Source organism: Myotis brandtii, unplaced genomic scaffold (genome assembly GCF_000412655.1).
Source record: "Myotis brandtii unplaced genomic scaffold, ASM41265v1 scaffold160, whole genome shotgun sequence".
Taxonomy (NCBI): domain Eukaryota; kingdom Metazoa; phylum Chordata; class Mammalia; order Chiroptera; family Vespertilionidae; genus Myotis; species Myotis brandtii.
Window position 1 is genome coordinate 1,511,353 of NW_005355833.1, and position 25,673 is coordinate 1,537,025.

Here is a 25,673-nt window from a genome sequence, read left to right on the forward strand (position 1 = left end):
TCCAGAATATTCTGAATCAATTGAATTTAACTGCCAGTTTTTTTGCAATAACAGCGTGGAAGGAAGGAATAAAGCAAAAGATGAGAGGAACGAGAATGGGTTAGTGTTTTCACATCCAGGGAGTCCCCGCTGGAGGTCTTTTGGAAATATCTGCTTTGCTGAAAACCACAGAGCAGGCCCGGGCCCTTGGAATGGATTCCAAATGAGTTTCACTCTCCTTGCCCGCGACTGCGCCATTTGCTTCTGGTCATCTGTCCCGCGTGCCCCTCGGGCAGAGAGGGATGCCCTTGAGAAGACCGGGACTTTCATGTAATTGTGCCAGATCGGACACAAATCCTCACTTTTGGCGTTTTAACAAAGCATGGTCTGTAGAAAGAAAGCAATAATATGTATATAATGCTATCACATCCACCTTACGTATATGCATCTGTGCAAGGAGGAATATCAGAAAAGGCACAGCTCTTCACTCTGATTTTAAAAAGTAGAGGCTTGCCCATTCCTTCTGTCTAAAATTAAAATAAAATTTCTCCCCAGAGCCTCTCATTGCATTCCACAAATTCACCCTTCTCCCCCACCACTTGAAAGAAAAATTAAACCCCAAAGGGCACATGTTTTCTTTGGTTTTTAATTTTCAACTCAAGAGCTTTATCAGCTTCTGCAATTTTTTTTTCCAACCAGCAATATTTGTCTATCTGGAAAGGAGAACCAATCACCAATAATAATAATTATAGCCACTTCCACTTCCGGTTGAGCTTTAAACCGCACGGTTTCCGCTTTCAGATATTGTGTGATCTTGAAGACAGTCACATGTATTTGCTTGATGTCACTCGTATTTAATAGAATTTCCTTCGAACCCATCTTCCAACATTAAAAACATTTTTTAAAAATCTGCCACTTGCTGCTGTAACTACTTTTCCGTGTCATTCCCAAAACAGGAACATATTCTTCTGTTTTTAAACCACCCTGGATAATTTATTTCTAATTGTTCCTTTAGCAGATGCTGAAGGAATTTAGGGGGTAGTGTAAACAACTCCTTTAAAGAGAGCGATCACAGGCCGCCTCACACACCAGGAAGCAAGGGCAGCATCCGTCAGGCTTTTAGGACGGCCGTCTCGGCCTGGGGAGGATTTCTTTCTGCTTTTGTGCATGTGCAACAGTTCAATTAGGAATTTCAAGAAACGCTTCATCTTTATCTACGGAAACCCCAGCTGCAGCGTGATGGGGTGAGCCTCGAAAGAAAGCCACGGCCCCCTGTGGAGAGGGGGGGGAGAGAAACAGCAGTTTCCGTGCCGGAAAGTTGAACGGGAATGAACCTTTCTAGAGTTTCTGGTCGGGGCGACGCAGTTGTGCTGAGCTTCGGGATGGAGGCGCGACATATGTGCCTCAGTTGGACAAAACGCTTCTCAAGTCAGATCACCTGCTAGGCCTGCAGGTGGGTGCAAGGTGGAGGCCGGGATAGCGAGGGGCAGGCTCCCGGGGGGCGGCGAGTGGATAATGCTACGTAAGGGTGGGATTATGGGCGCGCTTTCACCATTCTGTTTCATGAGAGCCGCCACCGCAGCGAATCACTTGCCACACAGCCGAAATGGGCCATTAGCTATCAAGGGAAAATTGTCTTTGCCGCTTTCGGCAGATGGAGCAAATATTTTACAAAGCAATCTTACATACCAAAAACATTTGTGTGCCTCGGTAATGGTGGCTGTTTTACATTATGTTACCTTCGACAGCAGCATAATTTTCCATCTCGTCGAAGGCAAAGTTGGCATTTTTGATTTCTAAATTCTCAATTAACAATTAAACATGGAGCACTAAAGCAGTCTTACGCTTTAAGGAGGTGCAGGGAGTAGTTTACGACTTGCTGGAGACCGTTGCATTTTTTCTTGGTCCCCTCAGCATATTTTTGCCCCCTAAGGAGGGAGTGCTTCTCACCCTCCTCGTGGAAAGGAATGAGCACAGACTCCACTGCCGACGCCAGGACGAGAGGAACCCAGGCCCAGGAGTGGCCAGAGCACTTGCTGGCCTCTGCGTCCACCATGGGTTCCACAAGCCGTGGTGCGGCCCACCCACTTGTATCAGTTTAAAATGTTTCCGCTTCAAGTAATAGCAAACCCAACTCAAAATCGCTTTTAAGATAAAGAGAATGTATTATCTCGGCTCACGGAAAAGGCAAAGATTGGTCTGGCTCCCGACAAGGCTTTATCGAGTGGCTCAGCGTCACCAAGGATCCAGTTGCTTTCCCTCTCACCTCTCTCCTTCACACCGTGTCTGCTCCATCCCAAGGCTGCTGTCCTCCGGGTTCCGATGGCTGCAGTGGCTCCTGGAGCTCGTCCTCGGTCAAGGCAATAGGAAGAGAGAACATCTCGCCTGGTAGGTAGCATTTTCAGAAAAGCATGAAGCCTTTTTCTCAGGAGGCCCCGGCAAGGGCTTCCTAACATCTGACTGGCCTACGTGGGTCACGTGCCCATCCTGCGCCAATGACTGTGGCCAGGGAATGGCTTTGCTAACCGGGGCCCCACCCTGGGAGCTGAGGGGAGAGTCACTCTCAATCAACTTGCATAGCCAAGAATGGGATGGCGGCAGTTCCTGAAAAGGTGTGTGGGACATCATCACCCTGAAAGAGGGACAAAGATGCTGGACAGCCAACAACAGTTGTCCACGCTACCATCTTTTCATCAGGTTGACAGCACAGACTTAGCCTCACGTGCGGATGACCCAGCGTGATCATTTATGCCCCCCGATGGCAGTTACAGATCCCATTGCACTGTGCCATCCTCGGAGCAACTGGATTGGAATCCTGTCTCTGGCCATACCACCCTGAACGCGCCTGATCTTGTCTGGATTTGAATCCCAGCTTTGCCATTTCATGTCTGTGTGACATGAAATAGGGAATCGAGGAACCACTTCAGAGAATGGCTTTGAGATAATAAATCTAAACCCCTTGCTACAGGCCTGCCACTTGGTAAGCTTTCCACAAGTGAGAGCTGTTATCGTACCTAGAAAGCGACTGCAATGGTAAAAAGTAGCTCACGCACAGCAAACTCAACCTCGGATTTGGAATCCCTCCCCTCTCTCCATCTTTGTGCCTCAAGCCAACTGCAACCCTGAGCACTTTGCACGGTACCCCACACTTTGCCTCTGAGGGGGGCAGCAGGGGTGGAGAGCACCCACCCAGGTCAGAAGGCAGCCAGAGAGCCCCCGCGGCCTCCGTGGACCAGTGGCGAAGCCCCAGCCCTCCTCTGACACAGGAGACATTCGCTTGGATAGTCCCTGTGGCCCTTTCAATCCTGACCGTCTTTGTCTTGCTTAGTTTTCCAGGTCTTATCCTTCTGGCTTTATGCCACCCTCCATCCCTCCTTTTAGGGACATCAGAAACCTCTGTAAAGCAGGACTATCTAGGTGTGTCCTGGGTTTCTCTTCTGAACACTGTCAAACAATGTCTGATGTGGGAGACTGGAGGTGATTAGCCAAAAAGCTATTTGCTTAGCTCACTACTGCAGAGCCAGCAAAAAAGCTTCTAAGATAAAATGAGTTTTGGTGGGACTGATACTTAGAGCATTCTAATTTGTATTCCTTCTTCCTCCTCTCCCATCCTCCCCAACACACACACACACACACACACACACACACACACACACACACACAGAATTTACTTGGGAAAGTTAACTCTCAGGAGTTTAAAGTAGCTGTAGTCAGTATTAAATTGGATATGCTAGCAGCTTCCCCTGAGATGTCCTGAATTTCCTTCAGTCAAATACCTCTTCCTTCAAATTTACACTTTCTTGATAGAAAAAGAGAAAGAGGTGAGAGGCAATGTCCACGCTTCCTGGAACGCTCCAAGGTCATGACTACTGTCGCACTCTGAGGGATAAATGTGGGTGCTGGACAAAGGGGACAAGGCTGAGGGGTAAATGTGGGTGCTGGACAAAGGGTGACAAGGCTGAGGGATCAGTGTGGGTGCTGGACAAAGGGTGACAGGCTGTGCAGAGGTGGGAACAGCTCTGGAGTTATCAGCTCCACACAGGCCAGCAGCTACTGTGATGGGCAGAGCCAGAGCAATCCTGATGGAATGAAAATCTGGAATTCTGATTTTTTTCCAAAAAGTAAAAGATATTTTTCTAACATTTGTTTATTGTCAACAAGGTACATACTTTCCACAGCCCCAGAGTCACGGGTCTCAGTGGTCGGCTCCAGGTGGGTGATAGGTGCTCTGAAACACTGACTCAGGGGTCCGTTACCTTGGTGCGGCTCAATGAAAAGACACTGACTCCCAAGTTTCTAAGATGGAGAACATGTGCCCAGTTGCTGGCCTATAACAGACTACACACACACACACACACACACACACACACACACGCTCACATGCACACACACGCACACACTCACACACACACATTCACACACACACTCACACACACACACATACTCACACACATTCACACACACACTCACACACACATACTCACACGGGCACACACTCACACACACGCACACACACGCACACACACTCACACACACACACACACTCACACACACACTCACACTCACACACACACACACATACACACTCTGGGAGGGTGAGAAAGCAGAAAAGAAAGCAGACGAGCAATGGTTCTCCAGCGCCATTGCTTTCTGTTCTCAGTCACATGTTAAAAACCAACCAATAACAGAATGTGACAGCTTGGCAGGTGACCTGGCACAGGCCTCCTGGTGCCTCCGCTTCCCATTTGTAAGGGAGGGCGCTGTGCGTCCGAGTGTTACCAGAAGGACTGAATGAGACAATGACCGGGAGCCTGCTCTGACAAGAGAAGGTGTTCTACAAATACTGTTTGATGGTCCACGTGAATTTGGGGGTTTCTCTGGCATGGCGTGTCCGTGTGTGTGTGTGTGTGTGTGTGTGTGTGTATTTAAGTTTATTCTGAACAGTATGAACCCAAATAGCTATAGATCTTTCCTTGCCAGCATCCGCCCTTAAAGGTGCAGTCATTATGTTTGCACTATGCAGAATGATAATCACTAGCGAACAGAAACTGCCCCCAATACTGAGAACTCGCAGCCGACATCAGGAGGCCCTGTATGACCACTGCGCCTGCTTGCTCCTAAGGAAGCGGTGTCTCAGCTTGTCAGCTGCTGTGCTGGAGCCCTTGGCACCTGGATTTGAGCTCTGGCCTCACCCCCCAGTTCACAAGCAGCTGAGTCCCCAGCAGGCACTGTGCTGTGGAGGGTTGTTTGGGGGATAGGGGTCAGGGGTGGGGTAAATTGAATCCTTACACAGAATATCATTTTGCTGCCCTTTCTTAAATATAAGTTGCAGGTCCTGCTGTATTTTTTTTTAGTAGGCATAGAGGGATAATTTATTGGTATTAAGGCCACTCTTAGTAGAATTACTATATTTCCTACCAGGTGCTTTAAAAATAAAGAAATAAGTTAACAGATATTAACTTACTTGTCTCCCCATTATCTGTCTCCACGTCTTTTCCTCAGAGAGATAATCATGGCCTGAGCTGCCTCTGTGGGTCCCAGCATCCCCCACTGAGTGTCACCCCACCCGCGCCCCCAGCAGTGGACTTCTCATGACAGGACTCAGTCACCCTCCGATTCCCACAGCAGACTTCCCTCTGGGAAACGTGCCCCGTGCTGGGGCTTTGCACACAGTGCAAACGCTGCGGGTCAAGCCGCACGGCTGGCCTGTGAGCAGAGGTGGCGGTGGCACCTGGCACAGTGTCCAGATGCCTCCCGCCCGCTGCCGTCTTCCGATTTCCTCATTGGCCCTCACACAGCATGCGGCATCTGAGGTGACACTTCATAAACGCCACCTCACTTTTCTTCCCAGTGCCCCTCAGAGGCAGGAATCCCGTAGCCTCCACCCAGGAAGATTCGTGCTTCCTCAGTGGTCATCACTCGGGCAGTTCCTGGGCAGCAAGGAGGGAGCCTGGTTTCCATTTTCTCTTATTCAGCTGAGGGCTGGGTCCCTGTGTTTACTGCTGCCAGGATTCATTCCGCAAACATTTAGTGCTCCCTGTGCCGAGCGCTGGGGAGACTGACCTCAAAGCCACCGACCACACCACTAAGGAGCTGGAGAGCAGAGAGAGGACACCCACTGGGTAGCAGAGAAGGCTTCCTGGCGGAGGTGTGACCAAAGGGTCGGAAGGAGGCAGCCAGGGGAGGAGAGGAGGAAGGAAGGCAGACATTGAGATGGGCCCAAGGCAGCAGGCGTGAGGCTGGGAGCTGGAGAGGAGGCAAGCGAGGCTACATTAGGGACCAGAGGCCAGGTACAGAGGCCCTTCCTCGGGTGTCAAGTGGGTGGAGATCTAGTTTCAAGATTTAGGTGGCCAGGCTCTCACCTCCTCCTGGACTGCATCCTCTCCATGGCAATCTCCCGCAGCCCCTAACACGTCTTTCCCTAGTTCAGCAACTTAAAAGGCCTGACATCCTGTCATTGTCCCCAGTTTTATTGTGCTAAAATACATGTAGCATAACATTTACCATCTTAACAACTTTTAAGTGTACAGTTGGGTGGTATTAAATAGGTTTATAATGTCGTGCAACCATCACCACCATCCATCTCCATCACTCTTTTCCTCTTATAAAACTGAAATTCTGTGCCCAGTAAACATTAACTCCCCATTCCCTACTCCCCCGACCCTGACAACCATCATTCTACTGTACCTGTAATTTTTTATGTGGATGGGTGAATGAATGAATGAATGAATGAGTGAATTCTTTCCCTTTGATGTCTTGATGTGAATGATCACATAACAGATCCCTGGGAAGATGGTTCAACCCCTGTGGGAAGCAGGCGGAAGGCGGAACAAAAGGGAAGTCTTGCTGTCCTGGGAGAGGGCCGGGCCTGCGGGGCTCCCTTCCTTGAACTCGGTTGTCCCGAGCAGGGTGGGAATCCACAGCTCTGCTTCCTGGCTCCAGCTGTCGGCCACTTTATGAATCACAGACAATCGGTCTCGTCAATAAGGGAGAATGGTTTTAACGGAAACAAGTGTAGAAAAGAAAGGAGTTTGGAGGACAGTGCTCAAAGACGGAAGTTGCCAGACCGTGTCCTGTGCACTTGTTTGTGGTTTAGATGCAGGCCTGTGAGAGTTGACGGGATGGGCAGTGAGAGCAGGACAGCCGTGTACAGTGTGCAAGATATGGAAGGGGAAAGACCCCTGCTCTGGCAGCGCTTTCCCTGCCTCCACCTCCCCAGGCAGGGGCTGCTGCACGCTGCCCGCCCCCTTCCCCGAGCCCTTCTTCACGGACTCCCCTCACTGTGCCGGGAGCCTCCTGAATGAGTGTGGTCCAGGGCACTCCCCTTCTCCTGGCATTCTTGTTTTGTGTGCAAGCACTTGCTAAGCTAACTAATCAGATCCTAACGCCAGGATTTTCTGGATATTTCTGGATATTCAGAAATTATTCAGATTATTTGGACCTGCCTAGGGTATATATATTCTCAGATGCTTGTCTCCTAATGTAGACGTTCAGAGGGCACTGGAACCAGAATGAGCCAGGTGTGCCAAGGAGCTGGGGGGGAGGGGGAGGAAATCACTTTTTAATGTCAGGGAACGTGGAAATAAATGAGCTTACAGATTATTTCTGATTCCTTCTAGCCCCACTCCCCAAAGCTGATTTTCCCCCCAATCCCCAAATTACTGAGACTTCACTCATAGATTTGGAAGTTCTCAGCAGCCCAAAGCAAGCCTGAGTTCTTCTTGCCAGTGTCCCATATTTTATTTTATTTTTAAAATTGAGTTCAGAGAGAGGGAGAGAGAGATAGAAACATCAATGACAGGAGAGAATCATCCATCATCTGCCTCTCACACATCCCCTACTGGGGATCGAGCCCGCATCCTGGGCATGCGCTCTGACCAGGAATCAAACTATAACCTCCTGGTTCATAGGTCAATGCTCAACCACTGAGCCACACCAGCTGAGCATCCATATTTTAAATATGAATACTGCCCATTACATGGTTTTACATCTTCAGCCCTGCCCTACTTCATGCAGAAATGAAATCTAAAGATGGCTTCCATTTGAAAATGTTTAGATAGTCTCTTCTCTTTGAAAATGTTTAGACAGTCTAAGATTATTAAAAAGAAAATTGTCCTGGCAAACCAAGGCTTTTTATATCAAAAAGCCAAGCTTCTTATGCATAAGAGGGTTTCCTACTGTTTTCATTTTGACAGGAGGCTCTGTAGTTTGAGATTGTTTTATGATCCTAGGAGGCCAGGCTCACATCTAGTCAACTGAAGTTGTGACTCATGGGGAATGTGGGGAGCTGGGGCCAGCCCCCCTCCTCACCTCACTCTTCCAACCTGCCCCCAGCTAACGCCCCACATTTACGGCGTCAGCCCAAAGTTTAAGGTTTTGTTCACATGGTTACATGGAAGCCCCCCACCAAGGGGGAGGGGGCACAGCTTGAAGAGATGGAGGTGCCCAAGAAAGACCCTCCCCACTCTAATTTCTCCCAGGTCAGCCCTGGTAGAGTTGTAGAGTGAAAACATTCAGGTCTAAAGGATCTGATTTTACAGAATGAGAAACTGAGGCCCCGAGTGGGGGGGGGGGCACATTGCCCAAGGACAACAGCTGGTCAGGCAGCCGTGGGCCGAAACCCAGATTGCCTGCTGCGCAGACAGAGGCTGCCTTTCAGGGACAACAGGCTCATGAGCAGCAACATTTAGGGGCCACATCACTTTGAAATATGAAAACGGAAGTGGCTGGGAAAATAGAGAAACTTTTCAAAATGGCTTTCTGACTCTGGGTAAACAGTAACCACATTTTTTTTTGCCTGTTGGAGGCCTGGTTTTTAATCACTCCACAAGCAGTTTTCATTTCTGTAGTAAAATTGCTTGTGGTTCTATTTAATTTGTTTCTGCAGGAGCCAGCTTTGATGAAGATCTCCGAGGAGCTGGCGGGCCTTTTAGCACAGCACGCTCAGCCAGTCAATGGGAAACGCTTCCCCACGTGGAGGAAATTCCTCTCCACACTTCTCAGTCAAGGTAAATAAGACTGTAAAGTTTCTATTGAGCACCCGTTTCCACAACCTTGAATTCTAGTTCTGGGTCAACCTGGGGCCAATTTAAACACCTTGCATCTCTTGTGTTGGTTTGGAAAAGGGCTCCAACAGCAGACTCTTTCCCTCTTTTAAACTTTGCCTAAATGTTTATCTTGCACTCGGCCCCTTAAGTAAATAGGAACTGAGCACGCCAAGCGTGGCAGGCGCAGCTCAAGATCGCAGCCCTTTATGCGCACTACAGACTTCTCCTGAGAGGTGGGCTTTGCGACCCGGTGACCTGGATCTGGATCTCACCACGACCAGGAGCAAAGTTCTTAAACCCTCGGAGGCCGGGTTTCTGCACTCACCTACTTCACAGAGTTGGTGGGAGGAGTCAGCGAAACAGATGTGAAGGATTCTACCTGCAATGGGAAATAAATGTCAGTTTCCTCCTGTTTCCTGGGAGGGTAGAAGTGGTCTCACCTCCTCCTGTGAAGGTAGAATCTATAATAATAAAAGCGTAATATGCTAATTAGACCAGACAGCCGAACGACCTTCCGGACATCCTTCCAGACATCCTTCTGGATGAAGTTGCTGCAGCGGGGGCCAAGGCAGAGGCGGTTAGGGGTGCTCACCCAGGGGCCAAAGCAGAGGTGGTTAGGTGTGATCAGGCAGGCAGGCAAGCAGTTAGGGGTGATCAGGCAGGCAGACAAGTGGTTAGGGGTGATCAGGCAGGCAGGCATGCAGAGTGGTTAGGGGTGATCAGGCAGGCAGGCAGGAGCCAGCGGTCCCAGATTGTGATAGGGTGCAGGCCGGGCTGAGGGACCACCCCCCCCCTTGCAAGAATTTCATGCACCTGGCCTCTAGTTGCTAAATAAGGATCTTCTACAGTTCTGGAACAAAGGCAGCTTCCATTCCTTTCATCCTCCTCCTCCTAACTCATCCTCATTTTCTAAGGACTTTAGGAGGCCTGTGAATGAGGGAATGAATGGAGTGAATGATATTTATCCCCAGTGGCAGAGATCCCTGTGGGAATGTTACACCCAGAGACACCCATGCAGTGCCGCTTACTCTCTAGGTCTAGGAGGTTACAGCTTCGGGCAGATACTTTTATATGCTTACCCACATGAATGAAAAGAGAAGGCTAGTGTTAACCGACTACAGAAGATACCTTTTCATCTATTCACCACCATCAGGTGATAATATTATATTAACATCAATATGTAATAATATCATAATACTGTAATATTATATGGTAACAGCAGCAGCAGCAACAGCACAATCATGCTAATAGCAGTGATGATAGCCTAATAAGCACCAATGGTGCACATTATGTGCCAGGCACTATTCTAAGTATATGTATATTAATTCATTTGGTCTTCCTAATAACCTTATGAGGTGGGTACCATTATCACCCTTGTGTTATAGAGGGGGAAACTGCAGTACAAGAGATCAGCTACCTTGCCCCAAACCACTCTGTTGTTATGTAATAGAGTCAACAAAAGGCTATGCCTGTGTTGCTCCAGGAATGTTGGCCAGAGCCCAGAGCCGGTGGGTATATTTATCAAGGAACACATCTTGGCTCAGTGTGTGGGAGAGCATCGAGACCTGTTGGTTGTTGGAATACACTGGCTGGGCAAGGGGGGGTGGGACGGCTTAGCCAACACAGCTAACGAATTATTTAAGCAAGGGATTGGATGGCCAGCCATATAACAAGAATGTTGAAAAGGGTTTTCCCGGGTTGGGGAGATATTGCTGCATGATGCCCAGTGTTCTCTCAAATCTAAATGTCTATAATTCCACAAATTTCCATGTACCCACTGACAGAAAGACCAAACTAAAAGAGTCAACCCCAAGCATAAGTAGAAGAAAACAAGGTACCAATGACAACAACAAAAGAAAATGGTCAAGAATAAGGGATTCTTGCCCTGTGCGGTTTGGCTCAGTAGATTGAGCTTTGGCCCCGAGAACTGAAGGGTCTCAGGTTCTATTCCAGTCAAGGGCACTTTACCTCAGTTGCAGACTTCATCCCCTCCCCAGTCCAGGGAGGCAACCACTTGATGTGTCTCTCTCACAACGATGTTTCTCTATCTCTCCCCCTCCCTTCCACTTTCTCTAAAAAATCAATGGAAAAATATTCTCAGCTAAGGATTAACAACAAAAAGAATAAGGGATTCTTGCCCTGGCCAGGTGGCTCAGTCGGTTGGAGCGTTGTCCCGTACACCAAAAGATTACAAATTCAATCCCAGGTCGGATTGAGTACAGAGGCAATCGATGTGTCCCCCCACCCCCCTTCTCTCTCTCAAAGCAATGAAAGCATATCATTGGGTGAGGATTTAAAAAAACAAAAAAAAAGAATAAGGGATCCTTTTTAAGTTAGAACAGAAAGACAGACGTGAAGTTCTCCAGGTCCACCCAGGACAGGATATTAGGAAGTTCCCAGATCGTCCAAGGTCAGCCCACAAACCTTCCTTTAATCTATGTATTTTCATGTGATCTTTGCAGATTAGAAAGAGTGTTCCCAGCCCCTGTCTCGTCTCCTCAGAGATGTATAACCACAGTTTAGGCTTCACCTGACCCTCTGTTCATCTCTATCCTTTCAGTCTTTTTCTCTCTTTTTCTTCCTCCCTCCCTCCCTCCCTTCCTTCCTTGTCTTTCTTTCAGCCATATTATAAACAGTGCCTATTTATGAGGGGTAGAACTAGGTATATCAAAGAACCAATTTTCTAGATGAAGAAACAGGCTCAAAGCTAAGAAGTGACTTGGGTAAACTCACTAGTACGGGGTGAAAGGGAACACAGTGAGATCCTACCATTTTAGCACATCTCAAAAAAACCGTTCTAGTAAGTCATGTGTTTTCAAACCTCTGCCCAGCTCTGAGCCTAGTGCATACATCAGGCCTAGTAAATGTTCACTGATTGAACAAGGCTTTCCCCCAGGCTTTCTGACCCTCAGGCCACCACCCACCACCTCCCACCATTGCCTGGCTCATTTCATTTCTGCTCTCTCAAGTGTGCTTATGGCCACAAAATGTCCTACAAATTTGATTTCTTCATTGCCATAGGATTATATCAAAGGCAATACCTTTTTATTTTTAAAAGGGAATTAATTGCTTTGAAAGGAACAAAATTAACAGTGAAAACACTGTGGTCATGATGCTGAGAGGACCATACTAATAAGCCACTTTGAAGTAAAAATTTAAAGTAATCATGTAGGTATAAAGGACAATGTGTTTCTACTGAAGCACTGTCTTTCGAAATGTAGGTGACAGCTAAAGCCATAAAGTTATCTAAATCAGAGAGACTCGATGAGTGGTTTTGTTTTTGTGTGTGGATTTTGTTGTTGTTTTATTGAGTCAACCTTGCTAACTCCCCAACAGCTGGCATTCAGGTATAGCACACCGTAGTAGCCCTCATTTGAAGAAAAGCATATCTCAAACCAACCAAAAAAATAAGTCCATTTTCCTTCTAAAACTCAGCCTTCTTTAGGGCCAGTTCCAACAACATTTCTAGAAATGTAAGGAAAGTGCCTTTGTATAAAATAACAGATGGCTGCATTTAAGAACCACTAAAGTCTCAGGATTTCACCGTGGATGCTGCTCAAAGCCTGTGGGCAGAGGTCACCTCCCAGCATGTTTGTGAAATAACAGACCAAGTTTATCTTCATACTGTCAGGCTCCTGAGCCCACCATGTCTAGGGGGCACTTAGCTATTTAGATTTTTAAATTACATCATCTAATTCTTTACAAGTAATGTTTAAAATTGTTTTCTACAAATGGGATATCTACAGTAAGACTTACGTTAGGCCTAAAAAACAGAAAGTCAGGGCCATGTGATATTTGTGAATACCACTGGGCTAGCCCACAAAATTAGCTGGGGCTAATATTGTTGCTGTGATTAAGCATCAAATTTGTGATTTTTGTTATGCAGAGCAAAAGGTAAGTATGATCCTATATAATAAAGAGGTAATATGCAAATTGACCATCACGCCCTCACACAAAATGGCCGCCCTCATGTGGTCAAAGATGGCCACCCCTATGTGGTCACAAGATGGCCACCACAAGAGGGCCGGCAGGGGAGGGCAGTTGTGGGCTATCAGGCCAGCAGGGGAGGACAGTTGGGGGGGACCAGGCCTGCAGAAGAGGGCAGTTGGGGGGGAACCAGGCCTGTAGGGAAGGACAGTTGAAGGTGACCAGGCCGGCAGGGGAGGGCAGTTGGGGGTGATCAGGCTGGCAAGGGAGCAGTTAGGCGTCAATCAGGCTGGCAAGGGAGGGGTTAGGGGGTGATCAGGCTGGCAGGCAGAAGCGGTTAGGGGCAATCATGCAGGCAGGCAGGCGAGCAGTTGGGAGCCAGAGGTCCCGGATTGTGAGAGGGATGTCTGACTGCTGGTTTAGGCCTGATCCCACAGGGATTGAACCTAAACTGGCAGTCGGACATCCCCCAAGGGGTCCCAGATTGGAGAGGGTGCAGGCTGGGCTGAGGGACACCCCTCCCCCCCGCAGTGTACGAATTTCATGCACCAGGCCTCTAGTAAATTATAAAGCTCTCATTATCAGCAAGGAAGAGGCACAACCTGTTCCTCAAGAATGGCAGCATCTCCTGGCTCTGCATTTTCAAAAACGATTTACAACTGGCTTTCGATAGGAGTCCTTTGGCCGACATGATGGTCAGTGTTCTCTTACACCTGATAAAAGCCCTGTCAAAACTTCACAAAGCAGTGCAGTTGGACAGAAAGAGCACTAGTCATCAAGGTATGAACTGTGGGCCATGAGCAGCTAATTGCCTCTAAGGCATCTGCCTATTGGTCTTAGGTTCATCATTTATATAATGAGTGGGCATACAGTGTCTCCCCTTAGTATGATCAGAAAACTTCCATCCATTGAGCCCTTCTGTATGCCAACCATTGGGCTACATACTATAAACACCACACCTCTAAGACTCACAACAACCTGGTCAGTTGGTTTTATTACACCCATTGTAGAGGTGAGGGAAAGGAAGTTCAGAGAATTGAAGCTACTTGCCCAAAGTCTCCCAAGACATGGCAGATGCACAACCTGAGACCCAGTCCATCTGCCGAGGCCTGGCCTCTTTCCTTCTGCTCTAAGTGGGCTCAGTCCAGGGAGCGAATCCTTTCACCTACTCCATGCTTTTCCCACCAGGAGGTGTGGTCGAAGCATACCCACCTGCGGAAAGTGTCACCAACCTGACAGTGGACATGCTCATAGAGCCCAACGGAGAAATCAGAGTGCTGTCCACGGGGGACCAGTTGCATGCAGAGGGCCCCTTCATCTCCTCCGGTACCACCATGCCTCAGGCCTCAGTGAATTCCCAAGTTCTCATTTCTTTGTGCCTCCAAATTGGAAAAGCTTGTAAACTGAGAAATGTGGTCGGTTACTTTTCTATAGACCTGGTGACCTTTATTGACCCAAGCACCATGGAACAGAAGGTAAGTCGACTTGATGCCACATGAACTTCTAAAATATGTAGACTCCACACTGTTTACACCCATGCAACTGGGCATGGAAGGGAGCTTCTAAGATTCACTGCTTGCTGGCTGAGCTGACTGTAATTCAGCACCCACATGGCCTGTGCCAATCCATGTGAGACCGGGCTTTATGTCTGGAAATAGTACAGGGCCTTCTCATTTGGGTACGGTTGGAGTCTAAATGACCACAGCTCATGCCACATAGCTCTGTTGATTGGGCCTTAATTCTCTGTCTGTGTCTTATCATGAGTTTATTTTATGCCATCTAGGGATTGAACCTGTCTAGAATCTATTTTTAAATAGAATGTCAATCATCAGAAAGGAGTTGAGTCCTTGTGTCTGTTCCTTTTCTTAGTAATTCACCAGAAACTTGGGTTGTCAATTTTTTCTTCTAAAAAAATGTGTTGGAAAATATTTCATAAATATAAAAAGGTTTAAATAATAATATAATTAATAGTATGTGTCCAGACCCAGCTTAAGAAATAAAATGGTGCCAATACCACTCCAGTCCTATGTACTCCTTGCCAGTCCTCCTCGTGTGGCCCTTCCTCCTCCCAGAGGTGGCACTGTCTCACATTTAGGACTTTGATTTCTTTCAACATCTTTATGCTTTTGCTGCACATTGATTACCAATATATAGTATATAGTTGCACAACTTTTTATAGATCAGAACATCCTATATGTTGTTATTCTACAACATGCTTTTCTATATTCAATATTTCATCTGGAAGACCCTCATGTGGACATGTGTGGCTCTGATGTATAACATTCTTGATTACAATGTCGAAATTCACTACTGCTTCACAGGATTTGTTTTTAAATGTTTAGTTCCTCCTCGGTTAGTGACGGGTGACCAGACCTCTGTCTAAAGGATGAAAAGGCCTCCTGCCCTCCCTCTCCCGATATCCTCTGGCCATCCAACGTTGTAAATGCACTGTAGTTGTTTTCTATTCATTATTCTCAGGTTCATGATTATCCATTTCAGTCCAATGATGGTTTCAAAGTGCGAGTTTATGTTTGGGCAGTTTTGGGCTTGTTCAATAATCATTTTCCATGTGCCTTCCTGAGCCCTCCATTGGTTTTACACTCCTTTCTCAGGTCCACATGTTGAGAGAGTAAAGGACAACTAAAGGGCATTCAGAAATAATCTACCCTGGGAGGAGGGAGCAAAGAAACAGTGCCTCTGGTGGAAGAGCTGAGTGGCAGGGAAGTAGGCGGGGGGCGGGCTGAGGGGGGAAGCAGGGGATGCTGACCTCCCCTAATGTTTGTATTGAGAAACAAGGATTAAACCTGCCATCTTTGGGGCAGGAGGGAGGTTGGAACTATGGGGCTAGTTAACTTGTGGTTTTTATTTATTTGCATTTGGTACAGGGAGAATTGCACATGGCCGTGAGCGGGTCCTGTCCCTGGGTGACCCACCCTTCTGTGGTTCTGGGATAACGATTCCACCCTTCACTTGACTGGTCCCATGTGCCCATCTTTCCTCACAATTACTCCCTCTCTATTTCTCTCTTTTTTTAAAAAATATATTTTATTTATTTTTTTACAGAGAGGAAGAGAGAGGGATAGAGAGTTAGAAACATCGATCAGCTGCCTCCTGCACACGCCCTACTGGGGATATGCCCACAACCAAGGTACATGCCCTTGACCGGAATCGAACCTGGGACCCTGAGTCCGCAGGCCGACACTCTATCCACTGAGCCAAACTGGTTAGGGCTATTTCTCTCTTTTTTCAACCACATCAGCCTCTCTCTACTCCTCTTAGTCATCATACCACCTTCTGCCTCAGGGCCTTTACACATGCTGCCCCTCCACCTGAATGCTCTTGCCTTTTCTTCTTTACCTAGTTAACCCCCCTTCCCATTCATTATATTTCAGCGAAAGCCATGCTTTCTTAGGGGAGTCTTCCCTGACAAAGCCAAACTCACCTGTTTTAGGTTCTCACATCATCATGTACCTCCTCTTCACACTACTTACCATAGTTACAATTTTAAACGAGTTTACATGATGATCTGATTAAAGCTGTCTCCTCCTGTGGAACATAAGCTCTCTGAGGAGATGTACTGTGTCTCTTTTAACTCCCTACTCAATTCTCAGCACAATCTCTGCCCGGGAACAAAGTGGGCGTCCAGTAAATATTTGTTGAAAGAATGAATTAATGAACAATTTAGAGGGTACTCCAGCAGATGCTGGATGGTGGTGTGAAGGCTTTTAGAGAAAGAGCTCAGACATCAGTTGATGTATGGGACAGATAAATATTAACCCAGGGTTCTCGGGTTTTATCTCGCTATGATTTCTCATCCCTTCCTGTTAATACTTGAGTATACGGCCATTTGGGTTACAATTTTCAATAGGACAGTGGAGGAAGTTCTCAGGAAGTACATCAAGGGTGTTTCTACATTGGCGAGGGAAGTAGGTTAGCTCTCTGTATAGTATATGTACGTGCTTGCAAAATTACTCGAGTACTTTCTAGCCATTTTGCAAACAGTGTCACTTCAGAAAGCACCTTAGTTTCTTTTCTAATTGGCAGGCATTGTGGTGCCAGTGAAGAGACTGGCATACTATCAACCTCTTCTTTTTTTGCCAGTCTAACAGGGGGAGAATGTCACCTTGTTTTCCTCAGTATTTCTTTGATTATTATTGATAATGAACACCTTTTCATATGTCTGTTGGCCATTTATATATATTGTCTTAATTGCCTTATCATATATTTTGCTCCTTTTAAATTGAACTATAATATAAATGCTGATTTGTACAAGCTCTTTATATATAAGGAACTATTACCCTTTGATGGTTGTACATATTGCAAATATCTTCCCCCAGATTGTCATCTGTGGCTTTTCTCTCTCTCTCTCTTTTTTTTTTAGCCATGTTTCTCCACCATAAAAATCATAATTCTTCCTTTGTGATTTATTTATTTTGTAACTTTTGCTTTTGTAATTGGCTACTTTACAAAGTAATATTTGTGGAAAGGTATTCCAAGAGTACACCAATATCTTATTCCTCATCAAATTGCCACCCGCGAAACTTAGCACCCATTGCCAATTTTCTCCTGAGTCAGCCACCACTATGATGGTGGCAATTTACTTTAAAAATTTTTTTTATTGGATTTACTGGGGTGACATTGCGTAATAAAAGAATAAAGGTTTCAAGTGTATAACACATCATATGTATATTGTATTGTGTGTTCACCACCCCAAGACAAGTCTCCTTCCATCCCCACTTATCCCCCCTTTACCCTCTTCTACCTCCCCGCTCCTTTCCCTCTGGTAATCACCATACTGTTGTCTGTGTCTATGAGGGGTGTTTTTTTTGTTTGTTTTGTTGTTGTTGGGTTGTTTTTTTTTATTTTTGCTCAATCCCTTCACTGTTTTAACTCATCTCCCCAACCCCTATCCCCTCTGACAGCTGTCAGTCTGTTTTCTGTACCTCTGGGTCTATTTCTATTTTCTTTGTTAGTTTATATTGTTCATTAGATTCTGCATATAAGTGAAACCATATGGTATTTGCCTTTCTCTGCCTAGTTTATTTCACTTGGTGTAGTATTCTCCAGGTCCATCCATGCTGTTGCAAAAAGGCAAAATTTCCTTTTTTATGGCCGAGTTGTATTCCATTGTGTAAATGCACCACAGCTTTTTTTCTCTACTCATCTACTGATGGGCACTTGGGCTGCTTCCAAATCTTGGCTATTGTAAATAATGCTGCAATGAACGTAGGGGTGCATATATTCTTTCAAAGTAGTGTTTTGGGTTTCTTCGGATAAATCCCCAGAAGTGGAATAGCTGGGTCATAAGGCAGTTCCATTTTTAACTTTTTGAGGTGACTCCACACTGCTTTCCACAGTGGGTACACCAGTCTGCATTCCCACCAACAGTGCACAAAGGTTCCCTTTCTTCCAACACTTGTTGTTTGTTGATTTATAGATAATAGCCAATCTGACAGGTATGAGGTGACATCTCATTGTGGTTTTAATTTGCATTTCTCTGATGATTAGTGACATTAAACAACTTTTTATAGGTCTCTTGTCCATCCGTATGTTCTCTTTGGAGAAGTGTCTATTCAGGTCCTTTGCCCATTACTTAATTGGATTGTTTGGGGGTTTTGGTGTTGAGTTGTATAAGTTCTTCATAAATTTTGGATATTAACCCATTATCAGATGTATCATTGGTGAATATGTTCTCCTATTCAGTGGGTTGTCTTTTCGTTTTGTTGATGGTTTCCTTTGCTGTGCAACAACTTTTAAGTTTGATGTAGTCCCATTGTAATTTTTTATTTCCATACTTCGTTCTACATTTATTCATTGGCAATTTACTGCGTGGAAGAGCTTTTTCTTCTCCATCTTTCATTTATGTATGTGTACATGTGTGTATGTAAGCATGCATGGATTGTGTATATGTGTATACGTGTATGTATTTATAACAGTTGGAACTCATGAGTTTCTACTCTCTTTAGGCAACCGCATTACGTACTTTCATCATTTTGAGGTTCAAATTGTCCCAGATTTGCCTAGTGGGAGACCCTTCAGGGTGGCTCTTGTGTTCCTTTGGTGTGTTCCCATTATTCTTTGAGCATTGTCTTACTTTCTAACACAATGAGATGTTTTAGGTTTATCTTCCACTTCCCCTGACCCAGACCTAGGGTCAGCCTAAGAGCCTTGGGTCCTTCTAGTGGAAGACAGTATTAAGATCTGAGATCTCAGTGCTCTCATTGCTTCTGGAGTGTCATTGCTTCCGGTCTCTTTCAGTAGACAAAGCAAGAACTAGATAATATATGCGCAATACACACACAGACATAGATATATTTATGCTTCTACGACTATTTCTATATCTATCAATGTATCTATTTTTCTATTTATTTAATTCTTTGCTTTTATTATTCTAGTTGTCACTTAATGTCATAGCTTTAAAATTGTGCTGATCTCAATTTGACAAGCCTCTATTAGTGTATATATTTTCAGACCATGCATTCCTGCCAATATCTCTAATTCCAATATAATACCTCAAGATTCTAGACTTCCCCTTTTCCATACTTAAAAATAAATACCTTTTCCAAAAGTGATAAACCTTTGTCTCTTTTTCCTCAATATGTTTGCTTATTTGCTCAATCAATGTATTTATTTGTTCAATGTAAACAACTAATCTCCCAACCAATCCTGCTGTCTTCTTCACCTGCCACTAAAGGGCCCCACCTGAGCCTCCTGTGCTTGGATACTGAACCCTGTCATTTGCATTTGAAGTTTATTTGTGACATTCTTTCTCATGGTAAAGTTTCAAATAGTCGGCTCTAGTTTTTTTTCTAAAGGACTATATTACCTTGAGCTTCTCACTTTCTTTCTCTCAGCTTCAGTTTTCTCTGCTGTGAAATGAGTAGGTGAGCTTATTTGACTTCTGAAGAACCTTCCAGTTCAAAAATTATTTATCCCAATAGTATTTTCATAGTACTTATTTTTTACATTCAAAATTTAATAATAGTAAGAGTCTACTTTTTAGAATATCACAAGAAAATAATCACAAAGGTTTATGTACACATATGTTAATCACAGCATTATTAAGGATAGTAAAAATTTCCAAATACTTCAAATTCCAATAATAGAGAATTTGTTAAGCAAATTATGATAGATCAATAGAATTGAATGCTATAAAAACACAGTAAAACTCAAGTTTTTACAGAATATCTAACAGGAAACTGTTTATGGAATATTGAAAGGGTAAAACAGATTACAAAACAATATATAAAATTGTATGTACAATGTGTGTCCCCAAAAAATGTATACACACTGTATGTATATGTATATTATACACAGCTGATAGCTCAATTTTCAAAATGAAATGTATTTTAATAAGCCTTGCCTTTATAATTACTCCAAGTATGTGTATACATTTTTTGAGACACAAAATATATACATATATACAATTTTATAAAAAGAAAAAACAAATGTATGCAGAGCACAAAGAAATAAGAGATGTTACAAATTATTATTTCTGCATTGGAGGACTGAGGGTGTGGTAGGCAGAGTAATACTCCCCCCACTCAAAAGATGTCCATATCCTAACCCCTGCCACCTGTGAATGTTACCATAAATGCCAGCATGTACCTGTGGCTGACTTCAGGCTGTTGAGACTGAAGATGACCCTGAATTATCCTGCTGGCCAATGCAGTCACGGGGTCCTGCTGGCTTTGGAAATGGAGGCAGCGACAATGAGCCAATGGAAGCAGACAGCCTCTAGAAGCTGGACAGGGCAAGGAAGCACATTCTACTCTAGAGCCTTTAGGAGGAATGAAGCCCTCCTGATACCTTGATTTTAGCCCAGGGAGACTTCTGACATCTGACCACTTAAGCCACTAAGTTTATGGCAATTTTTTACGGCAGCAATAGAAAACCAATACAGAGAGCTTTGGGTTTTCTGCATTTGCATTTTCAAAGTAAGCATGCATTATATTAGTAATCAGAAAAAAAACTGAATAATGAAAATCATAAATTTGTATAGGATGTTATAACTTACAAAGCACTTTCACATACATGATCTTACATACAAACATGTCTTGCAGTAGATTTGGGAGGCAGAAAACTGAGGTGACGGCATCCATCTCAAATTCTTGCTCTCTGTCCCTGCAGCTTACCGTGCCGGCATGGTAAGAGCAGAGGGACCAGGGTCCAAAGAAAGGTGGATAAAATAACAGTGGCGCGCCACGGATGGGCCCACAATTATGAATCGGCTCCAGCCAAGAGTGGAAAATCCTGTCCAGACTTGAGGAGATGAGAGTGTGGTTCTAGGGTGGCACATGGAGGAACAGTTTGGGAAATGTAAGGTTTCAATATTGGAATCGTCGGGCAGGACCCAGGGTCTCTTGGGAATAAGAGGAAAAGGGCCAGTCCTGGGAATGGAACTGGTCGAAGCATAGTACAAACCACTCCTGCCAGTGCACTTAGGTCCAAGATCCCAACATCCCAGGGACGGGGAAATTCCATGCAGATACCTGGAACTACGAGGCAGCCAGGTTGGAGATCTGACTTCCCATGTGAGATGAAAGGAGGGGCCCTGCCTCCTGTTACCAGGAAGGGATCCCGCCCTTACACAAGGAGTGGCACACCTATTGCCAAACCCCGGTGTGTCCTGGATGTCAGTATCTAGTGGGTTCCAGGAGGGCCATGCAAGCACCGACCAAAGGCCTTGAGGAGAAACTGACATGATCATAGAACAAATATTTTCCAAGAGCCTACTCCACTCCATGCTGGACGCTGAGGGGTTAGAGATTCAATAAGACATGTTCCCTGTCATGTGGAAGCTCATTTCACATCCCTCATCCAATTTCATTTGATACACATGCACCCAATTGTTGTCTTCTTACTGGTTCTTAGGCATAAATGTTGCCTCCCTGAGATTTCTAAATCCTCTAGAAAGCCCTGGACCTTAAAAAAAATTTTTTTTTACCTCTTCATGATGTCTACCACAATGATAGTCAGTCATGTGATAGCCAGTTGATTGATAGACTTTTGAAAATTCTTGAAGATCCAGATCTGTTGAGCTTACTTATTCACTTCTGGGAAATTCTCAAAGAAAGAAGTGTTTATTGAGCAGCATCTATTATTCACAAGACATTATGGTAGGTGCTAGAGGACTGCAATGATGCAAAAAGTGTCCTTGGTGCCTGCCCTTAGGGAGCTCACAATCTATTTAGGGAGACAGACTTAAAAAGTGAATTACAAGAAAAAGCTTAAGTGACAACTACATAGGACAATAAAAAGAGACATTAAAACGGGAATGTTGGCTTAACTACCTTCTGTCTGAAACAATCAAGAAAGATATTTACAGAAGAGGTGAGATTTGAGCTGAAAAATAGAATTGGAAGGAGGGTAAGAAGGAAAGGTGCTGTGAAGGGTGGTGGTAGAAAAGGTCAAATCACACATGGGTAAAATTATTATCTAAGTCTTACAAACATCGTATCTGATTTATATCATGTAATTATGCATTTATATATCATTCCCCAGTTCCTTTTCTTTATGCAAAATTCACCAAACAAATAGATTGGCAAAGATGCTTTCTGTTGAAATTCCCAGATTAAAAATATATTTGTTTTTAGATAGTGTGAACTTTTGAAATAACTATCTCCATTATGAGCATTGATGCTGTTGTCTTAAAAACAAAACAAAACATGAAAAGGTTAGAAAAGAGTTTAGATGAAAAAAAAACAGCAGCAGGCGATTAGCAATGATGGCTCTTCCTGGATACAAAAGGAAATGAGACTGGTTACAAAGTACAAACTGTGAGGAAAGACAAAAATGTAGACCTCCATGTATAGCACAGAATCTCAATATATTCTGAAACCTGATTCTCAGAGTGCCTAGACAAAAATAAATGAATGGAACTATGTCAAACTAAAAAAACTATTCCACAGCAAAATAAACTAATGACAAAACTTAGAGGCAGCCAACCAGAAGGGAGATGAAATTTGCAAACAGTAGCTCCAACAAAGGTTTAATTTCCTATATATATATATTTTAAATACTCATAAAACTCAACACCAAACAAACAACCCAATCAAAAAGTGGGCAGAGGATCTGAAAATACACCTCACCCAAGAAGGCATACAAACAGCCAATAGATATATAAAAAGATGTTCAACCTCACTGGCAATTGGGGAAATTCAAATCAAAACTACAAGGAGATACCACCCCACGCGGGTTAGAGTGGCCATTATCAACAAGACAAGCAATAACAAGTGGTGGAGAGGTTGTGGAAAAAAGGGAACCCTCATCCACTGCTGGTGGGAATGCAGACTGGTACATCCACTATGGAAAACAGTCTGGCAATGTCTCAAAAAATTAAGAATAGACCTACCAAATGACCCAGCAATTCCTCTCCTGGGCATATACCTGAAAACCTCGAAATCATGTATTCACAAAGATATGCACCCCCGTGTTCATTGCAACATTATTCACGTGGCCAAGACATGGAAACAACCAAAGTGCCCCACATTAGAGGACTGGATAAAGAAGATGTGGTACGCCCTAGCTAGTTTGGCTCAGTGGATAGAGCGTCAGCTTGAAGATTGAAGGGTCCTGGGTTCTATTCCGATCAAGGGCCCATGCCCGGCTACTCCACAGCAAAAGAAACTAATGACAAAACTTAGAGGCAGCCAAACAGAAGGGAGATGAAATTTGCTAACAGTATTTCTCGCAACACTGATGTTTCTATCTCTCTCTCCCTCTCCCTTTCTCTCTGAAATCAATAAAAATATGTTTTTAAAAAAGAAGAAGATGTGGTACATATACACAATGAAATACTACTCAGCCATAAGAAAGGATGCAATAGCACCATTTGCAACAACATGAATGGATGGATCTTGAGAACATTATGCTAAGTGAAATAAACTATTCCACAGCAAAATAAACTAATGACAAAACTTAGAGGCAGCCAACCAGAAGGGAGATGAAATTTGCAAACAGTAGCTCCAACAAAGGTTTAATTTCCTATATATATATATTTTAAATACTCATAAAACTCAACACCAAACAAACAACCCAATCAAAAAGTGGGCAGAGGATCTGAAAATACACCTCTCCCAAGAAGTACCCCCCCTGATTAAATGAGCTTCAATAGCTCCACCAGTGCTGCTATCGACTTTTCAACCAGGAGGTCATGGTTCAATTCCCAGCAAGCACATGCCCAGGTTGGGGGCTTAATCTCAGTAGGGGGCATGCAGAAGGCAACCAATTGATTCTCTCATCTATATTTCTGTCTCTATCCCTCTCCTTGCCTCTCTTTCTAAAATCAATAAAAACATATTTTAAACAAATAAAGGAATCAAATTCCACTAAAGGGGAGCTGCTGTGTCTGTGGAGTAGCCTACTTTCTGTCTCATTGCTTCACTAATAAGCTCATGTTCACTTTAAACTCTATGCTGGCTTGTATTTGAATTCTTTCCCACATGAAGCCAAGAACTCACAGTAGGTCTCAGACCCTCAGGACCTTGGACCCCCAAAAGTGTGTGTCAGGTGAATATTCTCATAAAACCAGCTCCTCTCCAGAAGATCTGTTAGACATGCCCAGCACTCCATTGTAAAGACACCTGTAACTTCTAAGTCTTGGACAATTTTTCCCCTGACATTATCAAGATGTCACTACTACCTTTTCCAAGAGAAAATGGTATTCTCCGATCTAGACACAAAAAGAATTTTTATAACATGTTAAAGAACTTTTGATCGAAAGGTCAAGTTAAAGTACAAATAGCATAGAATGCCAGGAGTTTTTACTTTATTTGATTTTTTTTCTCTTTCTAAATTTGAAAGGCAGAATTTTGTGGTGGTTAATAACACAAATTCTGAAGTCCAACTGCCTGGCTTTGAATTGCAGCTCCAAGGCTATGTGACTTAGGACAAATTAGTTCACCTCTCAGTGCCTCATTTTCCTCATTTAAAAAATATGAATGATAGTATTTATCTCATAATTTTAATGATTAGGTTATTATTAGTCATTATTAGTTATTATTAAAAACTAGAGGCCTGATGAGCGAAAATTCATGCAAGAGTAGGCCTTCCTGCCCCCAGCTGCCAGGGCTTTGCTCCACCTGGAATCAGGCGATTTGCTCCAGCCCCGGCTTCGGCCAGAATGATGCCTGGAAAGATGTTTGGTCTAATGGTCTAATTAGCATATTACCCTTTTATTATTATAGAGTGTGTGTGTGTATGTGTGTGTGTGTGCAGATTTTGGGGAGTGTCTGGCACATGGTTAGCATTATAAGGATTTATTAAACAAAATTTTATAATATAACACAAATAGACATAGAAGAAAAAAGGGTTCACTTTTAAATCTTTAAAGGCGTTTCTCATGAACACTCATGAAACTGAGAGAGATGTACTCTGGGCCTTTATTCCAATACAGTGTCCCGACTAACGAGTTTTTCGAGATATGAGCTGTCTCTCGGCCGATTTTTTGCTTTGAGTTGAGTTGTGAGCTAAAATTCGGGTTATGAGCCAGCTTCAGATACCCCACCGCTAGTTGGCACAGCGAACATCACAGTGATTTGACATACGAGTAATTTTGACATACAGTAATTTGAGTTATGAGCTCCATCATGGAACGAATTAAACTCGTAAGTCAAGGCCCCACTGTATATGATTTCACTCATATGTGAGGTATAAAATTGAAACATGAACACAAACAGCAGTGTGATGGTTGCCAGAGGGAAGGGGGTGGGAGGAGAA

General features: G+C 44.3%; 1 protein-coding gene across 1 annotated transcript in view; it reads left to right on the top strand.

The window, feature by feature from the left end:
* The window catches only part of IQCH (IQ motif containing H), a 131,062-nt gene that overhangs the window by 66,835 nt on the left and 38,554 nt on the right, over positions 1–25,673 (top strand). The window contains exons 10-11 of the mRNA XM_014536318.1: positions 8,867–8,987; positions 14,142–14,428. Of these exons, the coding sequence (XP_014391804.1) occupies positions 8,867–8,987; positions 14,142–14,428 (408 nt within the window). The remainder of the gene's footprint in view (positions 1–8,866; positions 8,988–14,141; positions 14,429–25,673) is intronic.